This window comes from Hippocampus bargibanti, linkage group LG16, assembly GCF_051943395.1.
Source record: "Hippocampus bargibanti isolate YZ-2025 linkage group LG16, ASM5194339v1, whole genome shotgun sequence".
Classification (NCBI taxonomy): Eukaryota; Metazoa; Chordata; class Actinopteri; order Syngnathiformes; family Syngnathidae; genus Hippocampus; species Hippocampus bargibanti.
The window spans coordinates 15694433-15715271 of record NC_142749.1 but is presented as its reverse complement, the minus strand read 5'-3'; the positions used below and the strand labels follow the sequence as shown (position 1 = coordinate 15715271).

Below are 20839 nucleotides of genomic sequence, written 5' to 3'. Positions count from 1 at the left end.
ACCAAACTGCAGCGACTATTGGTTATGACAACATTTCATGACTTCCTCTTTTACTCGTCTTCTACTACACACTACTGTATTCAAGGGGAAGTCAACCACCAAATTTTCCTGAATCGAATATGTTCTATCCAGCCCCATTAACTCATTTACAGCCATTCCCGAATTTATTCAGGAATTTAAAAGCATGACGTGGAGCGCCGTTCCCGAATTTGGTCGGGTTTGTTTATTCTTGCACAGCACTGGTCAGACCTCTAGCAATATTTTTCCCTCCCACGAGGGGTCTGCATTTGCCTTTTGTACAGTCGCCCCCATTTCGAGCTCAGATAACTCCAGATAACTTAGGAATTAACTCTTCTTTCTGATGAAAGAAGATAGTCTAAGGTTTCTTAAGCTGTATTGAATATTTATGTAGTCCCAAAACTCAATACAGGTAGCATCCGACTTACGACTGGCTCGACTTACGACCACCCGTACTTACGACCATGACCTCCAGACCCTATTTTTAAAATTTTAACCCTACGCCTGGCACCGCAACGCGTACAACAATTTTGGGCAGCCAGCTAGCATGTCACTCTCGCACAGCAATTGACTGCGTGATGGCACCAGACGGGGGAGTTTGCGAGTCATTTAGCCTCCGAGTCTCTATTCTACATTTTGAATGTATTTCGACTTACGACCATTTCGACTTACGATCGTTTGGTCGGAACCTGGTCATAAGTCGGATGTTACCTGTATTCTGTAGGCCTTGTAATTTGAGTGAAAAACCCTGGCACTGGAGTGGACACATTTTTGAACATCGGCCGGGAGTGAATGAGTTAAAAAAAAGTATTGAAAAATATAAGTTATCAGCCAAATCCACCCTGCGTATGTCCCACTGGATCATTTTGCCACTTGCTGTTGACTGAAAATGACATCATAGCGGCTTAGAGGTCTGATAACAACCAATCGTGGCTCAGCTTCAGACAACAAATGTTCTACTATGACGATATGATATGTTTTGAAAATTGAGTGTGTTTACTGACATAAGGCAAGAGCGTGGTGTCACTGCTGACTCCGCACAAGCTGATTAGGAACTGCAAGGTGATTCTCAGGTTATTGCTCCAGCGTTCATTGGACACCAAAGCGTTCCAAGCACTCTCCATTTCCGGCCCGGGGACCTCATCTCCGTACTACGACAATAAAAGAGGTGTTTAAAAACTGTAAAGAGCAGAATCTTTTATGGTTTGGCTGAGAAAAGCCCACTTATTTTGACAAAAAAAGTGACTTTTTAATACTTATACATCCCACCTTGGCCGTCATGAACATGAGGTTGTTGAGCACCAGCGAGGTGGCCTGCAGGGAGCCCCAGCCGTTGCCCCTGAGGAAGAGTGACACGCCCGCCAGACTCGGGCCCGGACCTCGCGATACCTCCTCGTCCGGAGTGCAGGGACTGGAAGCTGGGGGCAGAAGTGCCGTGTCCACCAGCTCCATGTTACCCAGCCATGGCAGCAGATAGGACAGCATGATCTGACGACCGTTGGAGTGGGTGCTCGGAAAGCGCTGGCTCACCTCTGCGCCACCACACAGATATCAGAACATTGACCGCACCATCACACTTGTTCTTCAATTACTTCTTCTTCTTCTTCTACTACATCCACATTATTTGTGACGTGGGTTTTACTGACCAGAGAAGAGAGGCAGCGTGAGTTCCGGGTACATGCTAGCTAGCTGATTGGAAAGCTGCGACAGATTGACGCTGTAGAGAGGCGGCAGAGGCCCGTGTGTCCCGTACAAGATGTTACCAGGCTTTTGCTCCACCAGACGCTTGGAGTATGCACACAGCTTGGATTCCAAGACCTGATCATATCATATCATATTACAGTAAAGTCTCGTTATATCGATATCGGTTATATCGATAGTACTGCTTATTACGATACTATTTCTATGAACGCAAGGAGAAAATTTACATGCCGCAGGATCGGATATATCGATAGTCCGGTTATATCGATATTTTTTCAGACTCCCGAGAATATCGATATAACAAGACTTTACTGTATATCATATATGGCTGTGATATTGCGGAGAAGATAATGCACACACACCTGCATCAGCTGCATGGAGATCTCATAGATTTCTCTACTGGTGTCTGACGCCTTGAACAGCACTAGATTGAGCAGCGTCACCAGGTCACACGGGTAATTCCTAGCCAGTTGACAAGATTTAGATGGTCAGAAATATGTATTATTATTACTACTCATTATTATTCTTTGTTATTATTATTAGTATTATTATTAGTAGTAGTATTATCAGTCTAATTACTAGTCTAATTATTTGTATTTTATTAGAATTTTAATTAGTATTTTTAGTTGTGTTTTTGTTAATATTTTTATTAGTATTTTTAGTCGTGTTTTTAGCATCATTAGTATTATTCATATTCATATTATTATTAGTCTAATTATTAGTATTTTTATTAGCATTTTATTCGTATTATTATTATTATTATTATTATTATTATTATTATTATTATTATTATTATTATTATTATTATTATTATTCATCCATTTTCCATTTTTCATCAATCAGCCTGCCAAACATGTTTTTGGAACATGGGAGGAAATCGGAGGACCTGGAGAAAACCCACGCGGGTCCGGGGAGAACATGCAAACTCAACACACTCTATTGTAACTCATGACTTCTCCACTGTGAAGTCGGCGTGTTAACCACTCGACTACCGGTCCGCCATTTTTTATTATTTGTAATATTATTATTATTGTTATTATTTTTCAACAATAAAGGAATGATTACATAATGACAAGTTTTCATTGAGAAGCGCACCCAGGACAGTACCTGTTCCCGCATACGGTGGCGATGGCTTTGAAACATCCGGATGCCAGCTGATAGGATCCGGTGAAGCAACGGTCCACAGCCCAGTTGAAGAGGTTACTTTGGTCCGGGTTCAACTCCAGCAGCAGAATCACCACCTCGCAGCCCAAACGGTGAACCTACGATGGGACCACGTACAAAGTCAGGAAGAATAACACTACTTGTTCTATTATTAGTAGTGCTTCGCCGATACCACTCGAACATACCCGCTTGTCATGACAGGCCAAGATGTTGTCCAGCCATTTGTACAGGTAGCCATCAGTGGACAGACCCACGTTGTCAAACACGGGACCGCAACAAAGGACGGCGGACATAGCCTGGGCGAGAGAACAAAACATCAATAGAGGACGAGAAGAAGAAGAAGAATTTGTGGTTTCTCATCAAAGCTAACCTTGAGAGCACAATACTGGTAGCGGGTGATCTGATGGTTGCGGTCGCTGTAGCGGTCCAAGGGCGTGAACATGACGCTGAAGGGCCCGGCCCATTGGCTGAAGAGGATGAAGAGATGGTGGCGGAGAGACTGCTGGGGGAACAGGAGGCGACGGTGCTGGACTACGCACACATATATATATATATATATGCAGAATGAGAATGATAGCGATATTTATTTAGCAATGTATCTTTCCTATTTCTTTTTTGTGTACTTGTGGTTTTACTGTATGACTCACCGGGCACGCATTGGATCAGGTTAGCCACCATGCCGCTAAAGTGAGCTCTGATATCTTTAAGTACGTCCATTTCCTTTTCATTCTCCGCCTCCAGGAGCATCCGCGTCAAGTCCACGTACTCCAGGAACAAAGCCCCCAGCGCCAGGGAATCGCGCTCCAGTGCTCCGTTGGTGCTGCACAGTGATGGAAAGATGTCACTTTTACAGATGCAACATGGTGCCGCAATGGAAGGGTAATCTTGGATGTCGATAAAGCGCTGGCCAGACCTCTGGCAATATATTTCCCTTTCACAATGGGGCAGCATTTCCCTTTTTCTCCATGTTAGCGCTTTGTTCCAGATTCAGCTGTTGTTAAAGCGCTATGTGAACCAATATGTTTGCATTGTATTTTGGACAGCCACCCTCATTCCATGCTCATATAACACCAGACCCATAAAATTTAGATGTTAACTATTTTTTTCTGATGAAAGAAGAGAGACTAAGCTATCTATTAGCTATCTATTGGTTATCTAGCTGGCTATCTATTAGCTCTCTAGCTGGCTAGCTATCTATCTATTAGCTCTCTACTAGCAAGGTAGCTAGCTTTCTATCTATTTGAGTTACTTCCGGGTTGAGTGAAGGTTGGTGCGTGTGGCTGCCGCTGCTCACCCACTGAAAACTTATCCTGTGACTTTAAAGTGACCTTGAGAGTTTTTGAAAGGCGCTTAGAAATGAAATGTATTATTATTATTATTATTATTTTATTTTTTTTTAATTATTATTATTATTATTATTATTATGAAGGTTTCTTACGCTGCATTGAATGTTTATGTAGTCCTAAAACGGAATATTCTGTGGATCGCAATTCGAGTGACAATGACAAAAACCCTGGCACAGGAGTGGACATATTTTTGCACATGTCTGGCAGCGAATGAGTTAATGTCATACAGTGATACCTCAGCTTACGAACTTAATTGGTTCCCAGAAAGTGTGTTTAAGGCGAAAAGTGTGTCTTCCAAACAAAAAATTCCCATAGGAAACCATTAAAAATGAGAACAATCCGTTTCCAGGTCCCCATAAAACATTATTTTGTACTAAATAAGCCTTAAAACTACCCAAAATATACCTTATTTTATGTATAATAAATGTGGTATTGTATTGTAATTAAAGAAGAACCGGAGTACCGAAAACAAATCACACGGTCATTTGACACTTGGGACGAATTTAGTAACATATAATTTCATCTCATACAGATATGGTATCAGTCTGTGTTATTGTTTTGACTGCACCTGTCACTGATAACACCCGCGTTGGCCAACAGTTCGAAGATTCTAAGCAGCTGCAGCCTGAGAAGATCCCTCCTCTCACGTCGTTTCTTGTTCTGAAAGTCATTTCAAATGTCATTGTGGAGTCAGTTTCGCCTGAGGGTAACTAGAGCTTCTTCATCTTCTTATACCTCGGGTCGCCGTTCCAGCGCCTCCTTCATGAGGGGATGGAGTTCTTCCATGAGCTCCCTGGAAAAACATATAGCAAGATGAGAGAAAAGTACACCAGGGCTGGTCGATATACTTCGCAGAATTCAATTTCTAACCTTTCCCTTAACATGTTTAATTGCAGAAAAAACAAATGAGTATTTACGTTTGGCCTGTTTTACAGTCATTTATCCTCTCCTTACATGGAAAGAAGGTTAATGTACCTTTGAGTATCCAGACAAACAGCAAGCATCAAAGCATCAATATAATTGATTTTTGTGCCCAGCCCTACTCGGCGCCATACCTGAAGACGAGTGCGTTTGTGCAACCGAAGCCCAGCACCAGAGACTCTGTGATTTCCAGACTCTCCGCTCTCATCAGTGGAACGAGCTGCTTGAGTAGCCAGGCGACTGATGGCGTGCCTATCACCTATTTCCCCCAAAATTGGCGATAAAAAAATAAAATAAAATAAACAATATGATTGATTTACTGGTTTGCCGTGCCAATAGTAGCAAGTATGGGAAGTCTAAGCGCATACCTTATTATCATAAGTGACGCTGCCGTCAGGTGTGGTGGCCATAATCTCAGGCGTGGACGCTCTGAGGTGTCCCGGCGACATGATGCTGGGTTTGGCCACCCCGAGACAAAGGATGAGGTAGTTTCGCCACAGGGACATGGAATTGTCGGCGGAGCTGGCCGTGCTGGTCTTTTTTGCGTTCACTGGGCTGCTGTGTGAACAAGAAAAGAAGAATAAGCGCACTTTAACTCATTCACTGCCATTCCTGAATTTATTCAGGAATTGGAAAGATGACGTGGAGCGCCATTCCTGAATTTGTTCGGGTTTTGTTTTTTCTTGTAGGAAGGGGTGCATTTGAAGCTTCGGTCAGACCTCTGGCAATGTTTTGTTAGGAACTTCTTCTGAACTTCTTCCAATTACTTCCTTGTCTACTGATCTCCAAGTGTACTTACTTGGGGTCGACGAGCGGCAGCAGAAGCTGCACCCGCGTGAAGGCGTAGGGCCAAGCGTAGCCCAGGGCCACGGGGCAGTGCTTTGGAAGGTGCTCTTGGCGCAGGAAAATGTGCAGGCACAAGACCCAGGGGTCCTTCAGGCACTGGGCGAAGATCCACACGTGGCTGGGGCTCTTCACGTCATAGGAGCTGCTCACCAGTCGCGCCGTCCACTCCACTAGCCACTGTAGGTCCACGTGATGGCTCATGGGTAACGTGGACTGCAGAGAGAAAAGGGTTCAGAGTGAAAGGTGAAAGGTAGGAAGACGATGATGAAGGTGGTGGTCCAAAATGTTACATACGGAGTCGGAAATGGCCACGTGGACAAAGCTGTCCATCACAGCCGGACTCAGCTGGTCCATGACTTCGATCATGGGTTTGTCGTCATCCTGAAGGACAGAAAACATGTTTTTTTCAGTTCAGCCAGACTTTTGGGAATGTTGAAGAGACGAAGGAATGGTGTCTTCAAGATTAACTCATTCGCTGCCATTCCCGAATGTGTTCTTTTTTTTCTCGATAAAGTGCTGATCAGACCTCTGGCAATATTTTCCCTTCCACGAGGGGGCAGCATTTACCTTTTGTCCATCTTAGCGCTTTATTACAGCTTCAGCTGTTGTTAAAACGCTACATAATGGATGTATTGTATTTTGTACAGCTGCCCCCATTTCAAACTCAGATAACTCCAGATCCATTTAACTTAGGAATTAACTCTTTTTTTCTGACGAAAGAAAAGAGTCCAAGGTTTCTAGCGCTTTATTGAATGTTTATGTAGTCCTAAAACTCAATATTCTGTGGGTCCTGCAATTTGATTGAAAATGACAAAAACCCTGGCACTGGAGTACAAACATTTTTGCGCATCGTCTGGCAGTGAATGAGTTAAGGCGGTCAAAAAAGGGAAGATATAAAAGGCAAGAGGACAATATGAAGTGAATAGATTTGTGTACGCGGTGTACCTCAGCGTGTCCGAGCGCGGTGAACAGGCATCGAATCTCTCTGAGCACGCCAACCGCTAGCTTCCTAGTGCTTATCTGACACGAACAGAGCAGCAACAAAGCCAGACCTTCCACGGCATGGAGCACTGAGCAGTGTGGGCTACGTTCAGACATTCTGGGGCTTGCCTGAGGAATATGCGTGGAGACAAAATGGATGAAAAAAAAATATTTCTTCCAAATTACGCTCTTATGGAGACAGGAAGTGAAAGACGAACCTCCACACCACCACGCATCTTGCCCTGGAGCTGTAAAGCAAGCCTCCACTGAGTGAGCAGCTGAAGCAGTAGCTTTATCGACGCATCCTGAAGACCTTGTTGGGTGTCTTGGACTTCACGCAACAAGAAGTGCGTGTAACCGAAAAGGACGTCTTCCCTCCAGTCGGAGAAATCCAACAAGAGACTCTGAAGGGAATTCTGGGAAATAAGACGCAGCTCATCGTCCATGTGTACTGTGAGTCTGAGGGAAGATGACATGAGGAGAAATTAGTTTCCAACTTGTAATAATAATAATAATAATAATAATAATACATTTCATTTCTAAGCGCCTTTCAAAACTCTCAGGGTCACTTTCAGTCACAGGATCAGTTTTTCTGGGGGTGAGCAGCGGCAGCGTTCACTCAACCCGGAAGTAACTCAAATAGATAGAAAGCTAGCTAGCAAGCATATGGATAGCTAATAGCTAGCTATATAGCAAATAGATAGCCAGCTAGGTAGCTAATAGATAGCAAATCTAGAGCTAGCTAGATAGGCAGATCGCTAGCTAGATAGTGCTAGCATTAGTTTCCAATTTATGTGTAGGATCAACAATTAGATGTTGTTATTTTTAAATTTTCATGGAAAGACATACTCCAAAAAATGGATACAAATCACAAACAGGCACACAGCTCACCGTGAGAGAAGATCAATGAGCTCAGGTTTGGACATTCCGTCAGGGAGTATACGAGGGATGGCGGCGACACACGTCCGGAATAGGTCAATTTTAGGCTTCCTTTCCCCCCTAGTTATTATAAAGAGCAAAAATTATTCCATTAATGTATACAAATGAATAAAAAGAGACTGCAATGTCAATTACATTTCACACTTGGAAATATATTGCTAATTTATTTTACATTCAATCATCGTAAACTGTAATAAAAAAAAAAAAGAAGAAACATATATGACGTCACATACGTTATCATGTCCTCCGGTTCTTTATTCAGCATCTGCGCGCTTGTGAGCATCATACAGCGTCCTACTTCCTTGTCCAAGTGCCTTAGAATATTATCCAAGGCCTTGCGCACTTGCGAGTAATACAAAGACATGCCGATGAGTTTGGCTTCCTCCTCTGTGAGGGTTTTGCTGAGGTAGGTCTTCTTTTTCTTCAGGGAGTTGCCCGAAGGCAGCGTGGCACCCGTGTTGGGCATGGGAGGCTCGCCATCTTTCTGCTGGAGGGCATCGGCGATGACCAGGAAAGCTCGCAAGCCGATGTTCATACGCTGAGGTGGGAGAGAGATGAATTTCTGACAATTGTTGTTATAATCATAAAAGAGATGTCAACCCAGAGATGTAGAAAATAGTTTAATGGAATATTTTCCACAGTAAGCAAACCTGTGAGCCCTCGACTGTAATCTGTACATCCCTATTACTGTTTATTGGATTGGATTAGCCTTCATTAGCCTGCCTCGCAGTGGAGAAATTTACATTTCACAGCAGCAAAGTTATGCAAGGAAGAGGAAAGGAAAGGAAGAAGTAGAAAACAAAAATACAGGAGCTGCTGGAAAGGCGCCATCTTGAAGTGAAAACAACAACAAAAATAAGATAATATGACAACACAAAGACAATCTAAAGCACTTTCTGCACCCTTTTTGTTGTATGAAGCAGTTCTAAATGAAAGAGGAGATGATCAAAGTGTCCTTTTCACCAGTGGATCAAGGACGTCATAGTAAAATGTGCACGTCTGCTACAAGCTAAATGTTGAAAAGCAAACACGAAGCTGTAGCATCTATTGACAAAAAGAAATCTCCTGTCCCATGTAAATCCGCTTCAATTCCAAGCCGCGTCAGTTCCACATACGCATCGGGGCTCTGCGCTGACTAATCGTGTACCAATTGTGCCTTTCTTAGTGAAAAACAGAGGACTATCTGTCCAATAAAAAGCAAGACATACCTCTGGGTTGAGACTGAAGGCTTTGGCAGGCTTCCCCACACTCAGAAGATCAAATATAATCTCCTTCATAGCAAAATCCAACCTCTCCTGAGCACAAACAGGTGTTGAAACACAAACACGGTAGTAATATCGTTGGCGACTTTCAGGATGTCCAACGCACCTGCGCGATAAACTGGATGATCTTGACGAAGATATTGAGGGGCATGTCTCGGGGGACGACGCTGCGGCTCCCCTTGGGGAAGAGAGTGGAGGTGATGGACGTCAGGCGACTGTGGGTGAAGCACAAAGCAGGGAAGTTGTTACAAATATACAAATAAAAGGTACAGGGGCACTTTTGACTTAGTTTGGTGTTGTTTTTAAATTACAGGTAACATCCGATTGACGACCGAGTTCCGTTCCGACCAAACGGTCGTAAGTCAAAATGGTCGTAAATTGAAATACATTCAAAATGTTGAATAGAGACTTGGAGGCTAAATGACTCGCAAACTCCCTCCTATGGTGCCACCACACGGTCGATTGCTGTGCGAGAGTGAGATGCTAGCTGGCTAGCCAAAATGATCGTACGCGTGGTCGTAAGTACGGGTGGTCGTAAGTCGAGCTGGTCGTAAGTCACATGTTACCTGTATTTTATGTGCGGGAGACATTGAAATTAATTAGATTAGATTAGATGTACCTTTATTAATAATAATAATCATACATTTCATTTATAAGCGCCTTTCAAAACTCTCAAGAACACTTTACAGTCACAGGATATTTTTTCTGTGTGTGAGCAGCGGCAGCCACACGCGCCAGCGTTCACTCAACCCGGAAGTAACATAAAATGATCATCATGACACAATTACACAACAACAATAATAGAATGAATGACTCTGTGTCTTCGTGTTGTCATATTATTCATCTCAGCAGCAGCAAAAACAAAATACAGGAGCTACTGTAAAGGCAGCCAATCACGCGGCGCCATTTTGAAGTTAAAAAATAAATAAATAAAACATACGCATGACTGCGTATAAGGTCACCTTTGTGTCGCAGTGTTGCTCTCACACTTGATTCGGATCATGTAAACCCAAAGCAAGCGGTAGAGTGACTCCAGAGCCACGCGGGCCATTTTGGGGTCTTTGTTCTGCATTCATAATTGAACAATAAACAAAAAACATAAGGGGGCACAAAAAAACATGTTGTTTTGTTGTTGGTTTTTTTTTGTTACCTTGAGGTTGGATAGGCAGTTGTTGAGGAAAATATGCCAGCGGCTGAGGAACAATTGCTTCTGGCTCACGCACAGCAGACACGTCACCAGAGGATAAAGCGCCTGATGCACAGACACACACAAAAAGTTACATTTGCAACCCCGTGAAGTGTCGGGCCATTGACAGCAGAAATGCAGCTCATTTCTTTCAACAGAAACAATTATGGAGATAGTTGATGGGCGGGTTGCTGAAAGAAAGTGAAACAAATTGTTGGGAGTGACAGTTGGAAGGCAGTGAGAAGTAGCCATAAAGTATGCCACAAACGCCACTCCGAGGCCTCATTTTAGGGATTATGTAACTTTGACAACTGTCATCATCATAGTTGACAGTCAATGGGAGCCAAAGTTTCAAGTTACGCGTTCCAAAATGGGACTAAAGTGTCAAAGTGCGGTTTCAAATTAGGGTTTCACGCATTGGTTTTGAGTTTTAAATAAACGATTCAGGAATCATGAATTGATTTTGAGTAATATTTGTTTTGCTATTGGAAAAAAACTTTTCAATGAGTGTAAAGCAATGTGTGTGCAAACATCCGTTTAAAAGTCGATCGCATTGCAGACTAATTTGACGGACCTCCTCCTACGACTTCCTACCCGGCGTGAGATAAGCGTCTGCATGTTGCAGTAAGTGGCCGCAGAAATTGCGGCTAATGAGGTGGGGGGTGGGGGGGGGGCTCTCACCAGGGAGTGCTTCTTCCTGGAGGACAGGTCCAATGTGGTGTCGTACAAGCTTTCCACAAAGTTCCGCAGACACGGTACATTCACCTCGTTTTTCACCGTCTGCGGGAGAAACATGATTAAAAACTAAACAAGCAAAATAATAATAATACATTACATTTAACATTGAAAACAAATTGACCACTGGATCAATTGGATTATGTAACCATCGAGGTCAAAAGGATTTATATATCTGTCACTATATAATAATAATAATAATAATACATTAGTTTTCTAAGCGCCTTTCAAAACTCTCAAGGTCACTTTACAGTCACAGGATAAGCTTTTCTGTGGGTGAGTAGCGGCAGCCACACGCGCCTCAACGCGGAAGTAACTCAAATAGATAGAAAGCTAGCTAGCTCGCTAATAGATACAGTAATAATAATAATAAATTTCATTTATAAGCACCTTTCAAAACTCTCCAGGTCACTTTACAGTCACAGGATACAGTCGCTAATAGATAGCTACCTAACCAACTAGATAGCTAATCAATAGCTAGCTAGATAGCGAGCTAGCTAGACAGCTAACAGATAGCAAACAGACAGTTACATAGCTAGCTAGCTAATAGATACAGTCATAATAATAATACATTTCATTTATAAGCACCTTTCAAAACTCTCAAGGTCACTTTACAGTCACAGGATACAGTCGCTAATAGATAGCTACCTAGCCAGTTAGATAGCTAGATAGCGAAACAATAACTAGCTAGATAGCTAGCGAGCCAGCAACATAGCTAATAGATAGGCAATAAATAGCAAATATATATGTTGCTAGCATAGATTGATTTAAATAAATAAATACATGCATACATAAATAAATACATACACACATAAATACATGCATAAATAAATAAATGCATATGCAAATAAATAAATAAATAGATAGATAAATAGATAAATAAATAAATAAATAAATAAATAAATAAATAAAATAAAAAGCAGGCCTTATTCACAGCAAATGAATTCTCACTAATGTGGTGACTTACAGCAGCAACAGGTACGAGAATCTCGACAAAGAGTCCGGCGAGCGAGTGCTTAACGTCCTTATCTTTCACTTCCAGAAAATACTGCGCACATTCCTAAAGTACACGGCAGCATAGCAGAAGAAATGAGTTCGCTCACCTCAAGTTCCACGTCGGACGGGTTTTTCTAATTGTTACCTGCATGAACTGAAAAGAGGCCTCAAAGTCCTCCACCGGATACATTTTGATACGGAAGAACTTGAGCCCCATGATGAGGCTGATGGTGGACTGCAGGACGTAGGGGCTTTGCTCCTTCTGACGGAGTTCTTTCAACTCAGAAATGAACTTCTTCCTCACGGCCGGGAACCTCGAAGGGGAAGAAAAAGATATTCAAAATTATGTAATTACAGTAAAGTCTTGTTATATCGATATCGGATATATCGATAGTCCCGGTTATATCGATACTATTTCTATGCACGCACAGAGAAAATTACATGCAAACAGGGTCGGATATATCGATAGTCCCGGTTATATCGATATTTTTTCGGACTCCCTTGAATATCGATATAACGAGACTTTACTGTATATGTGCCTTTTCATGTGCCTTCATTCATTCACTTTGCCATGTCCAACAAGGCTTTAGAATCTTTTTTTTCTTGACTAATTTACCATTATTGACAAAAAAACTAAATACTGTCATCCCCCAAAAAAAGTACATTCCGCACCTACTGTACTTGGCATGTGGGGAATTTTTCATCCGTACTTTGTTGAGTTTGCGATGTTTATGACGGACAAAACGTTAGAGATGTGTATCAACATGGCGGCGCCGAGCTATATTTAGAAAGGCATGCGGAGGATGGGTGAAGGTGGGCGTGGGTGTGTGGAAAAGGGAATGTGTATATGTGGGCACGCACGCGCTGGACTTAACAGTGCAGTAGTCATGAGGGCGGAGGGGGAACCGGGGGGGGGGGGGTATACAAACACATAAACAGCAGACTAGCAGAAACGAATACACGTGTTTTATGTAAATAATACACAGCAAAAGTATTTCAAAGTTAACAGTACGGTACCTCGATTGAGCCACCACTCCCACCACTTCCGCGTAGAGGTCCGCCACGATGTGCATGTTGCCAGTGTTGGGTCCGAGATACCTGAGACACACTTTGGATCAGCACAATGTTCTCCATTTTGGTGCATATACAGGAAATTAGGAGGATGGTATTTCAAGTAGGGTTGGGTTGAGTATCAGTTCCGGGTTTCAGAATCGGGCCAATGCAGGCTTTACCGGAACTTTAAGGCAGTAGTGTAAAACTCATATTTGTCACGGGCCACATCGTAGTTACGTTATAATATGTGGAGATGTTTCATCATCTCCACATATTATATACATTGCACACAACAACATAATGAATAACTCGTTTTCAAATTTGAAGTAAAAAATAATGACTGTTTTTGTGGTTTACATGGACCAATTAAACATTTTGTTTTGGACTTTCGCAAGTATCATGGCGCTTGACGTGCTTGATTTGCTTTCGCGGACTGAATAAAATGATGTGGCGGGCTGGATTTGGCCTCCAGGCCTCAACTTTGACACCCGTGCTCTAAGGTATCATATATTTGTAGAGGGGGGTGATATTAGTCAACGTACTTACATTGAGTACTGTATTTTCCAGTGCATAAGGCGCACCCAAAAGCCTTGATTTTCTTCAAAAGATGCGCCTTATATGACGGTGCACCTTATATGTGAAGTAATATTGAGCCACAATAGGTCTCGCAATTAATGTCAGCAACCACTGACTCCATCAGCCACTGCAGAAGAAGTAGCGCGTAACACCAGTTTCGACTGTAGCGCCTTATAATGTGGTGTGCCCTGTATTTGGAATATTTTTCTATATTTATATACAGTAAAGTCTCGTTATATCGATATTCAAGGGAGTCCGAAAAAATATCGATATAACCGGGACTATCGATATATCCGACCCTGTTTGCATGTAATTTTCTCCGTGTGTGCATAGAAATAGTATCGATATAACCGGGACTATCGATATATCCGATATCGATATAACGAGACTTTACTGTATTTATACTTGGAAAACTTGTTTTCAATTCATTGAAGGTGCACCTTATAGTCGGGTGTGCCTTATATATGGAAAAAGTTTGAAAATACAACATTCATTGCAGCCTTAAACACCCGAAAATACGGTATGTCCTTTTGGTAGTAGTTGACTCTCTCAGTCCCTTACCCTTCCTTATATTTGAAGTGTTTGAAGGCCAAGTTGATCACTTCCTGAATGAGTCCATCCAGCAGGGGATGTAGCGGGATCTGAAGGTAGACGGGGGAGGGGAGTCGATTGGGGTGGTGGAGTGAGATGAACCGCGTTCACTTCGGTGTGACATGGATGCAGGCGTGCACACACTCACCTGCTTCAAAACTTCGATGAGCACAAGCGAAAAGATGAAGTCGATGGCCAGATCCCTCCGCTCCAGCAAGTAGTCCTTCTGCTGTTCATCACTGAAAAGTTTACATATAAATAACTAAATAAATAAAGAAATACATAAAGAAATTGGGAGGGATAATAATAACAACAACAACAACAACAACAATTATAGTAATAATAATAATAATAATAATAATAATAATACATTTAATTTATAAGCGCCTTTCTAGATTCATTGTAAATGACAAATATTAGTACTGTAGTATTAAAAGCTAAAATATGAATTCAAAGAAATAACAAAATGTATATTGTGTCTGTGTATACAGTGGTTCATATTTAAAAATTAAAACAAAATGTATAATAATAAAAAAACTAAATTAAATTAATCAAATAAAATACCATACCATACCATACCATAAAATAAAATAAAATAAAATAAAATAAAATAAAATAAAATAAAATAAAATAAAATAAATGTTTAATCACCTTGGAGGGATTAGAACAAGTTACAACTTTATTGGTCTCTAAAATGGACATGAGCCATAAAGTGTCACCAGAGGGAAGACGAGCTTTTATAAGCTATCGTGCAAGCGTAGCGGTTTTTACTCACTTTTTTGACTTGGTGTTGGCTCGCGGCCGATACTCGTGCGACTCGTCCTCCAGGCCATTCTGCCGTTTGTACCAGTCAAAGAGCGTCCTGAGGATGGACGGCAGGCAATACTCTGCCAGGGAGCTCATGCTGCTGATCAGCTGTAAATACAAAATGGAATGAGCAGAAGAGCGTCACGTGATTGACAGGTTCCGTGTTATTGTTGGTGATGGTGGTGGTGATGTCATCATGGCGAGTGCCAAAACCTGGTCAAATTGTGGATCCTCTCCTCTCTGCAGAGACTTGTTCAGCGGTTTCTCCTATACAGATAAAACATAAAAATTGGGGTTCATAATTCATTGTATACGTTTGTGAAGAAATTTGTTTCTTTTGCCGATTCTTTATCAACAGCATCGTTATGCACGATTAAAATGAGAACGGTAAGTCCACACAAAAAGCTCGGCCAAGTGCATTCCAGGATGAGACAACCTGGCAAGCGGATAGACATGCTGCTTTGTCTGCGTTAACATTAAAGTACATTGATCCACACTTCCTGCTGTAAAAAGGAAAGCTACTCTAACTTGCTATCCACGCGAAATGGCTTACCAGTGGTTCCGCCATGATGATGCGGATCTTGCGTTCGGACAGCAGCGTAAAGTTGGCGAAGAGGCTCTTGAGGACAAATTCGCCCGGCTTGCTCTCTGGGTCCACGTTGACGGGCGCCATGATGACGGGTCCTTTTCTCTCTCCCGGACTTGCTGTGACGGGTGGGACGGGAGGCTTCAGTCCCACCGGAGAGGCTGGGAATAGTGGGATGTTTTGACAATTAGTTAGCATTTTATTTCTTTCCCACCGGATCACTTCATAAGGCACCTAATGTCATCCGCACACCACGCAATGCGGCTGAACACGACTGGAAGGAGGCATAGGCAAAAAATGTGACAGCTGACGACTCAAACCCTATTGAGTAATTAGGCCCGGCACATCGACAGACGGTTTGCGATGGACAACTGCGACCCTGTATCGGGTTTTGAGGTTGCACATTCGACATATTGTACCGCAACTCTCCACACAATAGGCTACGTACAATGATCACAAGTGACTCCTATATCCACAAAGAGGCATCAAAATACTATTTTTACTAAGTGTAAATATTAGTACTGTAAAGTATGTATTCACACGAATTACCAATCAGGTCAGCCTCCCCAGGCAGGCCCCTGTTTTCATGAAACACGATCACTCATCCCACTAGGACAACACACGCTCATATGACCCACCTCACCCCGAGGACTTACCGAGACCCTTGATGAAGCTAATGACACTAGCACGGCTCCACCTCGCTGGCACCTCCATGGTGCAGGTGTTAAGATGGTCCGAGAGAGAAAACTGGGATGGAGGAATACTGGGACAAGTGGAGTCTAAAGTCTGTCGAGTACACCCTTCATAACGGACCAAAAGTAGTAGATTCTGACTGAAGATGAGTGAATCAGAAATAGGTTTTTACCTAGCTGGTCCAACATGGCTAACCAAAGCTAAAGGTGAGGAGCTCCATCATCTCACAGGGAAGGCAAAGAAAATCCAGGGAGTCTCATGCCAGTACATTTAATCCCCGAGGCGAAGATGAGCTCGGCTTGGACGAAAGTCGACCACAAGGAATGGTCAACCGAGCTCCTCGCTGGGTACGCTAGAGGTGGCATAGCACCAAAGAAACACATAAACCTTCAGACCAGAGTTTGAGTTCTATGTCCAACTTGCCACCTCCACGTTGGAATCCGTAATTGTTGCATGGAAAGTCAACTGGAACCCCACCGCCTGGAGTTTTCAAACTGTCCCTGAATCGAGTCAAGAGTCCCCTTGTGGAGATTGACCAGAAGAATTTCAACACTGCCCAAAGAGAAGTACTAGGAAAGTGAGGGGGGGGGGGGGTATTTTTAGATCACCACTCCCATCGACAGCCCCCCGCCACCCCCTTAACCCACACGACTCATACATAAGCCCACACATGCAAATATAGACGTGTAAACTAAGTCATGTGGACCAACTGCAAAGGCAACGGTATCAATAATCAAATATGGCGGCTGAAAATATCCGCTAATAACGGCGATGCTATAAAAATTCTAATAAAAAAAAATGTTGACTTGATTTGTTTCGATTTGCGGATTGTTGGGGCCAGTTAACAATAATTTTCAGTCAGTTCTTTGAACCACTCTGTGGTGTGGATATGGTAGAAATCTTTGGACATGCTGTATATACCATGTACCATCACTCTAATGTCGTCTTGGATCTCTTTCTTGCTTTCTACCGCAGCCCGTTGAGGCAACCGACCAACAGACACGCTCTGTTGGTTTCTGCCAAGGTTACATAACACCAGGAAGAGGAAAAAGGAAATAAACGGGAAGCTGATGGAAAAGCCACAGATAAGTACGGTGAGGTAACTTTCACGTCACGTGGACGTGATGAATCACAGCATGTTAGACGTGTGAGCTAACGTGACCTATGTTACAGTCAAATACAAATGTCAGGTACGTCACTGTGGGTGTATGGCAAGGTGGAAGGAGGACGAGACACTGACTATGAAACCTGAGCTTTTTTCCAGGAGACTAAATTTTTCCATTTGCGATACCATCCAGACTTCACACAAGACACGGAAGCATTTGGATCAACCTCAGGCCGGAACGTGACTCACCATTCTTGGTTTGTGTGCACGCCATGATGCGCTATTGTTACTTCAGCTATGGCCGGCATGACACCGTCAGCTGTTTATGAGGAGATTGAGCCTGATAAGACATTTGATCTTTCAGTCCAGTTGACCTTGGAACTGAGACAAGTCCCGAAAGACACCTTGACAGATAACCTTGCTGATTCCAACCCTTTTCATGCAAGCACAACTGTAACAGAGCATCTTTCTCTACGGTAAGCTGACAGAACGCTATTCACAGTTGGTATTCCATCTATGTAATAACTACGGCTGACCCCGTTTGGCTTTCGAGATTAGATGAGATTGGGCTTTCTCAGAGTGCCGGTAGTATGGCTGCCTAGATGATGCAGATAGCGTACTTGGTCAAAATCACAATATTAGCGGGCTAAAGAAGACAGAGGAATATGCAGACGAAAGCCAAAGTTATCGGCAAAGCAAAAATATAGTGCAAATCCACCCAAGTAGCTCATGGGTAGAAAGAAATAGACAACAATGTGGAGTTTCATAAACATTTTCTGGGAACTTTCAACTCATTCGTCCATTTTTCAGAACTCCAACAACCTTGGTTTACAGTGATGTTGATCATGAAGTGCTTTGTAATTAACATAGCAAAGTGCTAAGCTGTATCCACCCGTATCCTCAGTGGAGTCATCCGCTGTCAGCGCATTTCACAAAGCGGCTCAACGCCGTGACACGCGCCTGTAAAAATACGCAAGTCGTAGTACGCCTTTAGAGCTGTCATTTCTTGGTGTTACTCACTGCCGGCGAAGGACTTGAGCAGAGACTTGAGGCTGATGTCGAAGAAGCCGGAATCCTGCTGGCTTGTCGCCATGGCTGCAGGGGCTACGTCGCCACGGTGACAGACGGCAGAGGATGGGGATGAGGCGTTGCGGATGGAAAGTGGCAAAATGGGGGGGGGGCGGGATACATGCGCTTGGTGTTGCTATCTTGCTGGCAAAACAAAACCCAGCCCCTCTGTGTTTTGCTCTCTCAGGACAGCGATACACAGATGTCATCGGGGAGATGAGAGCAGCCAATCCTCTTAGAGGCCAGTTTGAGGGAGGGAGGGCGGGGGAAAGGGAAGTGAGGGCAGAGTGAAGGATGGAGTGAAAAAGAAGGACGGCTAAAGACTGGAGCTTGTAATTTAACCTTGTGCTCTATTTTGCCATTTCCCATAGTCTTATTTTTAACTCGGATTCATTGATAAATTTGCGTTCATTTGTTATAATGGTAGTTTCCCCCTAAGGTAGAATTTGGTGGTTTCCATCGTTCAAAAATTGGTCATAAAAGGGGCTGAATTCTCACTAAGTCTCAGACAAGACAAACAGAATCAGTTTGTCAAGAAAGGAGGCCGGTGAAAAGCAATCACAGTCAATTGTGACGAACGTTGCCACAATGTCGATGGGACAACATTGACAGTCGGTTGACGATGACAAAACACAGTTGACACAAGCATTCCTCACGTCAGTCCGAGCCAGCTGCGTCAAGTAGACACCACAGTGTTAACTGATAACCTCAAATAGTCTTCGTCTGCTATGTGACGGTTGAAGCGATGGATAAAACGGCCAATCACGGGTGTGACGGCTTTGGTTTGCAGCACAGTGGAAGAAAAATGATTGACTTTAATCAAATTGGAGTTGATAGAGTGCGGGTAATTTCTTTTGAATGGGCCTGACTAACTCCAACCCCGACATTCTGTCACGGTCCTGCCACCAGAACACTTGATGGAGGAAAAGATGAATATGGGCAATGTGATGAGAAAGTGAGCGCCCCTGACCGTAAAAAAAACCTCTATCAACCTCGAATGTGGTTGGCCTCTTTGACAAGAGTGGAAAGATAACTGAACTCAATCGAAACAAACCGACTATTGGATTGGTGTATAGAGAGTAAGCCGTCTCTCACTGAAGTCTAAATGAGTTGAGGACTTCCGTGAGATGCCAAGGAATGTTGGCGTTTTTGTTTTTTGAGGTTGTCCCAGAAGGCTGGCTCCTCAAGTTTTGGAGAGGAAGAACGTGGCTTAAGGATATTTCAATGGGTGAAACCTGGCAAGCTCTTTTGTGGTGTGATGACTGATTGTCTAACATTGGGAGGACCTTCACCTCGTGAGTACATTTGCATGAGGTCAACACATTCAAATCAGGACTCTCAGGAATCATCACTGACTTTTAGGTGGTCCTTGTCCTGTGTTTGTATCAACATGAAATCTCAGAAGGCATCGAACATGTAATGACCTACCTACGATGATCCGCGTTCGCCTTCTGGACCGGGATTGGAATTTGGAAAACCTCCCGATGAAGTCGATGGGATCATACATATCCAAAGGCAGTGGCAATGAGGCAATGCGTTCCATGACAACACTACCATCCTGATTCTGGTTTTGATCATCGAGTTCCTGATCCAGACGTCGGCTTCTCAGCGAAAGGTTGTCACCATAGTCCGATATTCCACTCTCGGCCCCGAGGCTGGTAATGCTTCCAAAGTCCTCCAACGACATCATGGTCAGGCAAATCCGTTTTTTCAGTAGTTTGAAGTTAATATCATAGAATGATTCTTTAGGAGAAGAAGACGCATGGTGTCTTGAAAGGGAGCGATGAAAAACTATGTCTGGAAAGCTTGCACAGATCCCTCAAAAGTACAAAAGGCGCTTCTTCAGAAAGTATTCATCTCTTTGTGTCTGGAGTGAGGTCCGTCCAAGAGAAAGTCACCAGTCACCCAGTCTCCTCCCAAAAAGTTGGCGTTTTTTTCTGTGATCTTCTTTTCCGTTCACGCTCAGCGGTAGTGTCACGCCTGGTCTTTGTTGCCTGTCTCAAACATCTCAATCTCCGAGGCACAATTGCGCTTTCTCAACTCTCAGGTGATGAGCAAGGGTGGGATCCAATTCCGAGGGAGCCTGATGATTGGTTGCCTGAAAATGTTTGGGTGGATCTCCTTTCCCTTCTTTCACTTTGTTTTTTCTTCTCTCTGAGGGGATTTTTTTCCAACACCCCCACAGATCATACGTGAGGAACTACTCCCAACACCTGCTTCCTTCTTTTTCGCGCATCCCCAGGCACTATTGAAGTGCGATCGAAC

General features: G+C 43.2%; 1 protein-coding gene across 2 annotated transcripts in view; it reads right to left on the bottom strand.

The window, feature by feature from the left end:
• The window catches only part of fryb (FRY microtubule binding protein b), a 44634-nt gene extending 23882 nt beyond the window's left edge, over positions 1-20752 (bottom strand). Inside the window, exons 1-32 of one of the 2 annotated variants that reach the window (XM_089017624.1) lie at positions 20003-20752; positions 15676-15869; positions 15336-15389; positions 15091-15230; positions 14464-14554; positions 14286-14365; positions 13113-13193; positions 12241-12409; positions 12067-12159; positions 11046-11144; positions 10329-10430; positions 10141-10244; positions 9285-9393; positions 9125-9211; positions 8150-8454; positions 7869-7976; positions 7196-7436; positions 6942-7106; positions 6291-6377; positions 5950-6209; positions 5519-5708; positions 5285-5409; positions 4965-5022; positions 4798-4889; positions 3531-3703; positions 3254-3414; positions 3069-3179; positions 2827-2981; positions 2082-2181; positions 1665-1836; positions 1288-1550; positions 1023-1169 (exon numbers count right to left, since the gene is read on the bottom strand). In XM_089017624.1, coding sequence (XP_088873750.1) covers positions 1023-1169; positions 1288-1550; positions 1665-1836; positions 2082-2181; positions 2827-2981; positions 3069-3179; positions 3254-3414; positions 3531-3703; positions 4798-4889; positions 4965-5022; positions 5285-5409; positions 5519-5708; positions 5950-6209; positions 6291-6377; positions 6942-7106; positions 7196-7436; positions 7869-7976; positions 8150-8454; positions 9125-9211; positions 9285-9393; positions 10141-10244; positions 10329-10430; positions 11046-11144; positions 12067-12159; positions 12241-12409; positions 13113-13193; positions 14286-14365; positions 14464-14554; positions 15091-15230; positions 15336-15389; positions 15676-15869; positions 20003-20264 — 4578 coding nt within the window. In that variant the 5' untranslated portion in view covers positions 20265-20752. Of the gene's footprint in view, positions 1-1022; positions 1170-1287; positions 1551-1664; positions 1837-2081; positions 2182-2826; positions 2982-3068; positions 3180-3253; positions 3415-3530; positions 3704-4797; positions 4890-4964; positions 5023-5284; positions 5410-5518; positions 5709-5949; positions 6210-6290; positions 6378-6941; positions 7107-7195; positions 7437-7868; positions 7977-8149; positions 8455-9124; positions 9212-9284; positions 9394-10140; positions 10245-10328; positions 10431-11045; positions 11145-12066; positions 12160-12240; positions 12410-13112; positions 13194-14285; positions 14366-14463; positions 14555-15090; positions 15231-15335; positions 15390-15675; positions 15870-18526; positions 18678-20002 lie in introns of those variants that run through there. The other variant, XM_089017626.1, reaches the window with a different exon arrangement.
• Positions 20753-20839: the final 87 nt, after the last annotated feature.